General features: G+C 30.6%; 1 protein-coding gene across 1 annotated transcript; it reads right to left on the bottom strand.

Annotated features, from left to right (window-relative positions):
- Window positions 1–2,528: 2,528 nt before the first annotated feature.
- Window positions 2,529–11,738, bottom strand: LOC139486161 (sodium/bile acid cotransporter 7-like). Its single transcript, XM_071270936.1, has 11 exons — window positions 11,507–11,738; window positions 10,201–10,283; window positions 9,490–9,626; window positions 8,790–8,865; window positions 7,788–7,826; window positions 7,251–7,286; window positions 6,575–6,723; window positions 5,696–5,796; window positions 4,545–4,670; window positions 3,451–3,601; window positions 2,529–2,659 (listed from the first exon to the last, which is right to left on the bottom strand). The coding sequence occupies exons 1-11, from the start codon at window positions 11,610–11,612 to the stop codon at window positions 2,638–2,640; spliced, it is 1,026 nt and encodes a 341-aa protein (XP_071127037.1). The 5' UTR covers window positions 11,613–11,738; the 3' UTR covers window positions 2,529–2,637.
- Window positions 11,739–11,796: the final 58 nt, after the last annotated feature.

The raw sequence follows: 11,796 nt of genomic DNA, 5'->3' as shown, positions 1-11,796 counted from the left end.
GACAAATATTGTGTGACAGTTCTGTTGTCCAAACATTTTGAGAAATGAAAAATATTTTTTGGAATAATTCAGTAAAGTTTGTTAATACTCTTATTTTTAATTCAGTAATTATCATAATGAAAGCTGCTTAGGTGTTGAAAGCGTTTAATTGTATATAATTTCATTCTATAAAACCATTTCAGGCATTTTGTAGAATGCCTATCAATTTTTCCAGGCATTTTGTAAAATGCCTAGAAAAATTAGTCATTTTGTATAATGACTGAATTTTGCAGGCATTTTAGAAAATGCCTAAAATTTTCAGGCATTTTACAAAATGCCTAAATTTAGAAAATGACTGTAACATATATAAAAGATTAAATAACATATTGCTTATCCGTCAATTCTCAGACTTAACCACAGCGCTGTGGTGAATTCAGTGTTGTAAGTGCCTTCATTTGCAATCAACTATAACATCTGTTCAGTCTATGTTAACTGTTAACACTTTAAAAGACAATTTCTACATCATACGGTTACATTTACGACAAAATTTATTTAATAAACCACCTGATCTGATTCCTAATCTCCTGACCAAAATTTACAAATCTCCTGATCCGAGTTTCACAGTCCATCACATGTATGTTATCATCAACATAATACTTAATTTGACATAAAGACTGAACATAACTGAATAATTTATTATTCAGACTTTTTTAGATGATGTTTAGAACAAAATCGCCGCTTAAGTTTTAAATCATTTGTTACTGGTCGCTGTGTGTAATTGGGTGAGGTATGATGTAAACTAGTGCATACACAATTCATTCACTTCAAAAGAAGCCATAGAAACTCCATTTATGGCTAAAACTTTGCCACTTTAAATACAAAGTTTAGAAACAAAAATATATCCTTGAATAGAAAGTTTATATGCACTATTTTTTTTCTTCAAAAGGTCAAATCATAAAGCTGTGCAGCAAATTTTCAACTTTTATAGGCCTCAAACTTCAAACTTATACTAAAAAGTAAAATAACAAAAATACCGAACGTATAGGAAATCCAAAACGGAAAGCCTGTAATAATGGCAAAATCCAAAGCTCAAACACATCAAACGAATGAATAGAATCTCTGATATTCCTGAATTGGTAAAGGCATTTTCTTTTGTAGAAAATGGTGGATTAAACCGGGTTTTAAAATACTGTGGCCCCTAACTTCACTTTGGGTCATCCTTAGAATTCCATTCGACTATCCATGTGTATTTATACTTGTAACATTCTCAAGTTGTGCCTCTACGTGATGAAGTAAGTATAAAGCTCATATGTTGGAACCATTACGAAAACAAAATGAAATATCTGGATATTATTAAGTGTCTCCCCATAATTGGTGTGGTTTGTGAAACAACTGTATTTATTAAGGCAATCTATAGGTTGGAGAGGCTAGGAGGAAGACAACAATCTTACAACTAAAATAACAGAGACCCTGAAAACACTTGTGAAAAATGTTTATGTCATCTGAAAACTGCAAAGGCTAATAGCTTTAGTATTGCACCGTTCCATTCATTTCCTAAAAAAAATAGTATAGAGTCCAAACAAAATTTGACCATCAATTAACTTGTCAATTTTGACATGGATCAAACCATGAAAATATAAAGCAATCTTTGTAGGAATTTTAACATTTTTTATTTCTCAATTAATTCACTTTTTCAAAATACTGACATTTTTGTAGTGCAACAGACTAATCTTACCATACCTACATATGCTACATTGAAACTTTTGCTAACTAGCTATAGGTATACATGTACTACTATTGCCTCTTTATTTAACAGTGCATCACTCGAATGTTTGAAAGCAGATGTTTTTAATTTATCAAGGGATCCTTTCTACCACTGATCATAATTTTAATTCTTATCAGAAAAAATGCAAAATATATAGACTGACAAAACAAATTTTAAAACACTTTTTGGTAGATATTGCATTTTAAAAAATAGGTCATATCATAGGTAATAACATTTAAGTCATTGAACACTGACAAAAAAGACAAGAAAAACCATGTAAGTAGTAAAATAAATGTTGGAAAGTGGGTTATATTAATTAGATAAAAAACAATTAAACAATAGTCAAAAGTAAAACATGTCAACCTTCTAAACAATGCCATTGGGTGCAAGGGCTGAGATCTCACAAAACATGTTTAACCCCACAGCATGTTTGTGACTGTCACAAGTCAGGTAGCCTCTGGCCTTTTTTGGTTTATTTAAATGTTTCAGAGTTTAGTGTGATGTCCATCTTCTCTGAACTAATAAACAGCGGGTGAGATCTCACAAAACATGTTTAACCCCACAGCATTTTTGTGTTTGTCCCAAGTCATGAGCCTCTGGCGTTTTTTTGGTTCATTTACATGTTTGTGAGTTTAGTGTGATGTCCATCTTCTCTGAACTAATAAACAGTGGGTATGTGGGAAGACAGGGAGTCTGGGACTCTAGAAAAAAAAATTTGATTTGCCTTTTTAAAATTGTTGTCTCATTATGTCACATTCATATCAAATAAATTCACACAAAACAGTTAAAATAAATCATATTTAATAATGTCATGTCTCCAATAAATAATACTATACAAATCAGTTGAGGTACTAATGATGAATTGTTGATTATCTGTTTTATGGATTACATCATCACACCTTAGATAACTGAGTCCTACAAAAGATAATGAGAGTTCATACAGCATTTATCATATGATGCAAGTTTATATACTTCAATGATTATCTCCCTTAAAATTTCACAAAATATCAGACAATTTGAACTTGTCTACTTTGGGTTTTTTTCTTGCATCATTTTTAAAATTGATGTTGAAAAACATGAAGGGTGTTAGCTCTAAAAAAAATATTTGGTGGAAATCTTCCTTTTTTCTCCTTCACACTGAAGTGTTCACAATATCCACTGTCCAATCTTTATGATATGACAGATGTTTAATAGTAACTAACTAATTTTGTAATTCTTTCCAGACATATTGTTTCGAGATGATGCAAGGGGCTCATCCTAATAAACAGTAATCTCCCTGTTTCAAATAGAATCATCCAAAACTTCTACTTATCCCCCTTGTCTATAGCCCTTTCAAAAACCCATTTCCTGATTCATAAATTTTACTGTAAAATTATAATTAAAGTTGGTTATCTCCCGTTTTGGGATGTAGAACTGCTTGGCCTCAAGGAAGCATCGCGAAGAGTCAATGATAAGCAGCTAAGATTTCCTGGTGATTTAAAGATATATTTGGTTGATAATTAATTGTATTTTGTTTTCCAACATGCAGCAGATTCTCTGCACTTCAGAAAATCAGTATTTAAAATACCAATATACTTCCAAACAAGGGAAATAATTCGGATTTAATTGTAATTTTAAAATCCAATTCAAGTTTTGGAAAGTAGACTGTGCCAAACTGGTATAATAATAAAGGATATTTTTTTTCAAAAGTTTCTACAACAACTGACCTGTATTTTTGATTGTATAATAACCAGCCTCTGATGGTTGGTACTAGTAGTCCACCAAGTAATATCTGTGTTGGATGATAAATTAACAGTGGAACTGATATCACAGACAGACCGGGATGATTGCTGAATAAAATTTTCACAATTGGAATTCCTAGTGAAAAAAAAGAAGAAAACAGAAATAAGACTGTATTCATACAATTATTTTCTTAAATTCTTAAAAGTATACATTTAAAAGAGAAATATTATTTAAGAGGTACATTTTGAGTACAATACACACATGGTAATTAGTTAACTTTTCACCGTAAATTTTGTTGATTGTGAGTGATTTGTCATGATATATCTTTCTAAATACTTGGTAGGTAAACCTTTGAATATGGATATTTCGTAGGTCATAATTTTTATAATTACAAAGCCTAAACATTTATGAGATGATCATATTCCCAAAATTGTTTCACAACAATAGTGCTGCTTTCTCAAGCAATTTGTGTGTGTGTATTTCTTCAGACATTCACAAAATAGCAAATAAGCACAATTGATAGTCTGATAAACTTTCAAATAATTCATTTTGAGTGGTTATCACCATAAAAAACTTTGTTGTACATTGAAATACCCTGGAATTAACTAACAAATGTGACAAAGATGGTTCATTCTCCTTTAATTCTGTCTCATGAAATGATTATACTGTGTATGTCTGCAACTTAAGTTACTTTGAGTATCAATTTTCTTGAATTGATGCAAAATTATGTTTTCATTGATAAATAATTTGGTGTTTTTGCTTAAAGTATACAATTGAGAATGGAAACAGGGAGCATGTCATAGAGACAACAACATGTCCAAAGAGCAGAAAACAGCTTTAAAGGCCACCAATTTTAAAAGTCTTCAACACTTGAGAAAATACTGCACCCGGGGGCAGTTTCATTCTTCGTTCAACATTTTAAGGTTCATCATTACTCAAAGTTCAAGAAAAGTGTTGCCCAACAAATAATAATGCTAATATAAGTTGTCTCATTGGCACTCACACCACATCTTCCTATATCTAATATAAGTAATATATATTTCTGAAACATAATAGTTCTTTTATTTACATTGCATACCTAAAGTGAGGGACTTGTGAGTACAGCAGAAGAGAACAGCCACTGCATCAGGAGGTGTAAACAATTTAAACACCTGAGTTATTGTCATAAATATACTAAACAAAAGTATACACTGGATTATTACAACTGAAAGTATAAAAGATAACAAATCAAAAGTCAATGCAAGTTCAAGTTTGAAAATTCAATATCCTATAATTCATTGTAATTTTGTATTATATACATGTGCTCATGCAGCATTTAGGACCATTTCATATATTTGGTATGCATTTAATATATAACATTAACTTAAAACACTTTCAAACTCTTAAATGATGCACATGTTATAATATTATGACCACAATGTGTTACAATTGGCAAAAGACATATTTGACCTAGATACGACAAAGTTTGTGCTGGCTGTTCCAAACCCCTCCCTCTGAAAAAACACATTGCCAGTCGTCTGATTGTTTACAAACTAAGGGAGGTTTATGGAAAAGCCTACGCAAAGGCTCTACACGTATACACATCAGACATGGAAAGTACCTTAATTGTCCTAATCAGAATCGAAATTATTGATGCAAAAAATACTTTATTGTAGTTTTAACATTGCTAGGCATTACATTCGTGTTATTTTAGCCCTAACTATTGCTCGGGCAAAAATAATCACAATTATAATGCCTACCCATGTTAAAACTACAATAAAGTATAGCTTGTATCAATTATTTGTTAAATCATTTTTTATTTATATATACATTAAAATAAATAAACTATATATCTACCCGATGGTAATTTCTGCCAATCAAATTACCCCCTTTACTCATTTTTTAAAGGGGGATAACTTAAATATCTGCGGCTCAAATTGAAGGTAGGGATTGGCCCTTCACAGGATTTTCCAGAACTTGTTCACTTTAATTTTTTTCTATTTATAATCACAGTAGTAGCCATGTTTGATGAAAGTTGGTTTCTTTAACCAAAATGTCTTTTAAAATTTGTCCAAAAATGTTTCATTTCCCCAATGTGTTTATCACACACAAATTGAAGTATTCTATTTTTATATTATCCTAAAATCATTTCCTCTAAAGTGTAATACTTATAGTATCCATAATAAACTTAATAAATAAAGTAGTTTCTATTTTTAAAATTTTAACTAAAATTAAGACAAAGTAACTTACTTAAAAATATAACTGACATCAAACTGATAAAATCTATACCAATATTTGCATTGGAAAATGTATCACAGAATGTAGTATAAATAATCAGCAACAAAATACAGCTGAAAATACACAAGGGAATATAGTTAGCATTGTGGATTCTTTCATGTTCATGGAATATCAATTTTCATTGATTTTGGTAGAAAACCATTAATTTAAATACTTGAGGAAATACAAATTTTTAGCTACTTCAATAGGAGCAAAAGTTGATAAGGTGCCCTCGAAATATAAAAATCATCACACCAAAAATTGATACCTAGGAACATAAATAAATCCACATTGAAATACCTGTGACATCACAGGAAAAGGAGGCTCAAGAATGCCGGCCAGTAGATTATAGTTATGCTGTAAATGCCATGGGATTATGAAGCTTCAACTAGCTTTAAGTAACTGCATTAGTTTATACTGCAAACTATGCTACTTTTGCAGCTAAATGCATTAACCATATAAATAAGTTTTGCATTTTGAGACATGTTTAATTATTCTTTATTAAAACAGTATAATTTAGAACTGTTTCAATTTAATTTGTGTTCTACAATATATAAGCATGATAAGGTTATGTTTATTGTCATTTTAAAGTAGTTATAAATTAAAGTATCGTCAGTAATGCTTTGATCTTCAAAGTAAGGAGAAAAAATACAGTGAATTGTCTGGAGAAGCCATTGTGTCTGTATTTTAAGCACTGAAAATATACATCCCAATCTTGGTCAGTTGTGGACAGATTTGACGCGTTCTGAGCCTATTGTGTATACAATAAAAAGACAAGGAGACATGTTATCCTGAAAATCCTACTTTAAAATTTACATAAAGCTATGTTTATTTATAAAATATTTTATTTACCTGCCAATACAACTGAATGGTATATGTTTTCTGTCTAACCATAGCTTTGCATGTTTTCTTAAGATCTGGCCGAGTACTAGAGGAAACAAGACTGTGAGAGAAAGTTGTGTTGCTATATTGTACACAGGTACATCCACAAGGTTACCAATCTAAAAAAGAGAAAGTTGTGTGGCTATAATGTACACAGGTACATCCACAAGATTACCAATCTAAAAAAAAGAAAGTTGTGTGGCTATAATGTACACAGGTACATCCACAAGATTACCAATCTTAAATAATAAAAGTGAGAACATATATATGCTATCATTTGTTACAATTTGAAGGATTATTTGTATGACTGTGTAAAATTAAGTTCTATCAAGAATATTTGCTTGTAGTCATCTAGTACTGTAAGGAAATTCACTATTGATTGAAGGCATTAAAGAACAGCTGATTTTAAACAGAAAATAGAATGAACAAATATTTTAAATAACATTTCTAGGCTATTTTCTGTTATGATTTCTTCCATTTACTATATTTTCCAACTTTATAGCTTGCTGTTCAGTGTAAGCTAAGCCTCCATGTTGAAGACCTTACTTTGACCTATAATGGGTTACTTTAATAAATTGTTATTTGGATTGAGAGTTGTATCATTGGCACTCATACCACATCTTCTTATATCTAAGTAAATACTTACAACATTTAAAATCAAGGCTGGTGTAGCAAATATACCCTGAAATGATCAATATGTCAAACTATGTATGCTTGCATGTCATATGTACTACTCTATCATGTTGATTCCACAAATTGATACTTTATTCAAACAGATAAATGTCCAATTATATCAAATATGTATAAAGATGACAAAAAGAGTCAAAGGAATGGAGGCTTTAATCCAGTAATATTTTTTTTTTTTGTTTCTTGTTTCATGTTATTAATTTATACAAGGCTGTTGTTTTTTTTTTCTTCATTTTTCTATATTCAGCTCATCAAGGAATTTATATAGTAGCTATGTGCCCAAAGATAAAGGTGAAATGGTGACTTGTAGATGTCAATTCAAAGGTTTGCCCTTTTGGTTCTTTTGATCCCAGACAGACAATTGTCTCATCCACAATCAAACAATATCAACTTTTTTTTATAAAGAATAGTATTTGAAATAGTATACTTCAAATAATTGAGTTTTAAGTGTACTTTGAATTCTAAAATGTGAGGTTCTCAAAGAAATTAAACTTACCAAAAAGCTCCCAAGTGCAGAGTTAAATATGGCTGCTGGCTAAAAATGAAGCAGATAAAGAATTAATTTCAACTGCCGTCAAAACATTTCAAAATTCTACAATAACCTGTATTCCTTGCATTTGCTGAATTTTAAAGATGTTCTGTGACAACAAACCATAAAGTAAGTTTTGAACATCTTTACTAAATAACATACTCTTTTTTACATGTCAATAAGAACCTTTGTCAATAGAGCACTTTAATAGATACATCAGTTGGATATAGCCTTCGAGGTTCATTATCAGTGTACATATGTTATAGTATTTCCTAAACTTGAAGTTTTATTGTTAGTAATTTTTGGCTAGTTGTTCTGAGGAACTTGATTTCATTTGCAACATTTTTTATTCTGTTAAGAAAAATATTGATTAATTGATTGTAACGGTACAACACCACTCTATGCTGGGTTATATTATGGTGGAAAGTTTTAATAAACAGAGGAAACAGTCAGTCCAGAAGAAAAAAACAATTTATAGTTATATCATATTCATCTCTCATTGATAATTGTGTAATGAGTTCTAATGTATTTTCAAAAAGAAAGTGCAATAGAAATTTTGACTTTCATTTTTTTTCTAAACTTATTTTTCCAAAAAAGAGCAAATTGAAACCTCAATTATAACCAAACCCTGTATGTGTTTATGGAGATTTTATATCAGATTGAAGCAATGAATATTCTGTATATTAGCTTTTTTGAATAGTCCATTATAATCTCTAATTGTCCTTCATTCCCTGATATCATTGGTGTTCACTTAAAATTGAGATGTCACATGAGACAAAATGACTAACACCACAAAAGAAACGTGATTGTTGTATGACGTCAATAGTTCAAGTGTTGCTGTTTCCAAAATAATAATAAGGTCTATACATTTCTAATGTCATAGAGTCATGTAAAAAGTCATCTTCCTTGAAGGGAATCTGTTTAGATGTTTCATAGTATATACAATAAAGTAACTGATCCTTTTATTACCTCATTGCCACCTATGGCTTTTGTAAGGATAACGGCTGATGAAACTGGAGGAGGCATACATCCTAAAACTTTCAAGCTGAAAAAATAAATATGTGTATGTCAAACAGTTGTGGAATTTTTCCTCATACTACACATGCATGTTCCAAATAAGATGTTTGCTAAACAGTATTAACTTGAATTAGACTAAAACTATGGTTTTTAAATTTACATTTAGACCAAGGCTTTAATTGCTTTTTGATGACTCAGAATTAAAACCAGATTTGTTTTATCCATTTCAACTAAGACAAAGGAAATTTAGTGCTATGTTCATCAAATCTGTCAAAGTAATCTGACATTCTCAGGAATATTGGCAGTAACAACACATGGAACATTTATCATTGGGCTGAGTTATCTCCCTTGAAATTGAATCAACTTCACATACACAATTTATTAGGTACATGTATATGGGTTGCACATGTTGAAAAGATTTATTTATCTATTTGATTGGTCAAACATAATTATGATAATTGTTCCATTGGAAATGTATTTATGTTCCATTAAATAAGTATTTACTGTTTTTCATTAAGCCATTCTACATTAAGAACTTGCATAATGCAGGATATAATTATAAGTAGAAGGTGGATTTCATGTCAACCACTGAATTACAGGCTCCTGATAATATGTTTTTCCTTACAATACATCTTCATTCTACACAACTTACCCTTGTAAGAGCAGTCCATCAAATGATGACAAAGACAACATGTTTACTAACACTACCATGATGCAGGGGAAGACAATAAATGTAAAACATTGGATAAACAGGTGAATTCTTATCTGTAATACAGCTTTAGTCAGATCCTGCAATAAAATACATAATATAGTAAACAAATGTGATGGTATACGTACTTCATAAACAACCCTGCCTGCAGAATAATTATCAAATAGTACATTTCAGGGAATTCACAATTTCACATGTAAAGTTAAGTATACCAAGGATATTTTTTTGTTAATATAGGTACAACTGGATGATTTACAGCACAAAATATTGTAACAAAACCAGTTGATTGTGGTATTATGTGTGTATGTTGCCATCCAGATGTCTTTTGGTTCTTTTTTTCACCTCTCATTTTTTTTCACATCTGAATTATGATGATCATAACAATTTCTATTGAATATGCTTGGTCTTTTTAAAATAAAAATGAAGCTTTCTGTGGATTCAGTAATTATCTTTCATGGTTCCAATTTTCATTGATTGAGGAAAGATATATATAAGTGGATATTTGATTATGTTGTTTTGCTTCAGTTTGCTTTCAAGCTTATATAGAAAATTTATACTTTGAGGAACAAATGTATACAATACCTATACAAAATAAATCTATGTAAATGGGTACCCCACAAATAATGAATTCACAGTTTTTCTCTTATACTGTACCTCTGTTTTGATAGAAATCCCACTGTTAAAAAATATTATGAAAACAGCCACATATTTTACTGTTATTTCTGGCTTTAGTAACCCTACAAGTAAAAAGTGACACATATATATATATATATATATATAATACATTTCTATCTTTTTGATGGCAAAACAGTCTACTGTGACTGGTCAACCTCTAAAGCTATAGTTTTACAGGTACTCTATACATGCTATATAAGTGGTGATTGTACATTTGTGAAGGAATACAATGTAGTACGGAATGACAAATCTACTAAATTTTAAGGAGAGGGTCCATATAGAAAATTCTTTTACATTAATATTTTTATGTTCAGTGAACCACGAACCCTAATTTGGCATTTAAAAGTTCTTTTAATGTGAAAACAACTTTATCATAATATGATTGATGGTAAATTACCTTCAACCAAAACTTCAATCTTGAGCTTCATCTGAAAAAATTTACTCAGAGACATCCATAAGCCACTGTGCAGTTGGAAATGTCGGTCGGGCATCTACTAGATGTATAAAAATCAAAAGCATTTTGTGTTTCAGAAAAATGAAATCTTTTATTGAATTTCGGTTAGATGTAAATTTTCGAAATCAGAGTGTTGATAATTAAGGAAAGGTTTATAATATGATATACAAATGTATTAGTAATAGTGTATGTAACTTTTCATTTGTTCACGTCTTTTAATAACATTATATATATATATATATTTATGCGATAGTTTTTAACCTTTATGAAGTCTTTCTACTTTTTTTTGGGAAGACCTATAATATTGCTTTTGTTAGAAGATGATAAAATTTGTTCGTGGCCACTTTTTTCTTGCGATGGTTTGATTTTTCATCAGATGTTTCTTAGATCTATGGTATATGACACCCAGTATATATAAATGCATTTGAAACTGACCAGTGGCGGATCCAGAATTTTTCATAAGGGGGCATTGCTGACTGATGACCTAAGGGGGCCCCGCTCCAGTCATACAGTATGATACTTCAGTGATTCCCTATATAATCAACCAAATTTTTCCCACAAAAGGGCCCCCCCCCCCCCCCCTTGGATCTGCCTATGCTGACACCACTTAACCAAATTACTTTTCCTTGTAGGAGTTATCTCCTCAAACACAGTTTTTCTAGTAATCTTGTTTCATATATAGCAAAACCGAAGAAGGAACTGACAAATTTATTTTTCTAAATTGCTCGTTACATCCTGACGATGTTTTTTAAAGTTTGACCAAAGAAGCATATTCTACAGAGATAATTTCCATTGTATTTAAAATTATATATATAATATGAGAGTTATTACCTCCTTTAGCTCCAATATGAGGGAACAGGTGAGCAAAAAATATAACAAATACTATTCCTGTTAAAAAATAATGTCTCCTTAAAAGAGACACAAGTAGTGCTATCATTTGGATTCATATGCAGTTGTTAAAAACTAAAAGTAACAGCTTTCAGTGTCTTTAAACTTTTTGTCAAATTCCCCCAACCTACTAAACAAGATACATGTGGCGGAAGTGCCCTACAACATCCAAACTTCTCCACTTACGCAGATAAAAAAAGTTTCAAATTTACAAGCAAACTTTCTTAATAGAA

The sequence above is a fragment of the Mytilus edulis genome, chromosome 8, assembly GCF_963676685.1.
Source record: "Mytilus edulis chromosome 8, xbMytEdul2.2, whole genome shotgun sequence".
Taxonomy (NCBI): Eukaryota; Metazoa; Mollusca; class Bivalvia; order Mytilida; family Mytilidae; genus Mytilus; species Mytilus edulis.
Note: the sequence above shows the minus strand (reverse complement) of the source record. Positions and strands in the feature narration are given on the sequence as shown.

Bases quoted from the DNA above. Each gene is read 5' to 3' on its own strand.
- LOC139486161 (XM_071270936.1), bottom strand. From the start codon at position 11,612: ATGATAGCACTACTTGTGTCTCTTTTAAGGAGACATTATTTTTTAACA. The intron at 10,284-11,506 runs GTAATAACTCTC...TTTTACTTGTAG, and splicing joins TCATATTGGAGCTAAAGGAG to GGTTACTAAAGCCAGAAATA. The intron at 9,627-10,200 runs GTACAGTATAAG...ATTTTATTGCAG, and splicing joins GGATTTCTATCAAAACAGAG to GATCTGACTAAAGCTGTATT.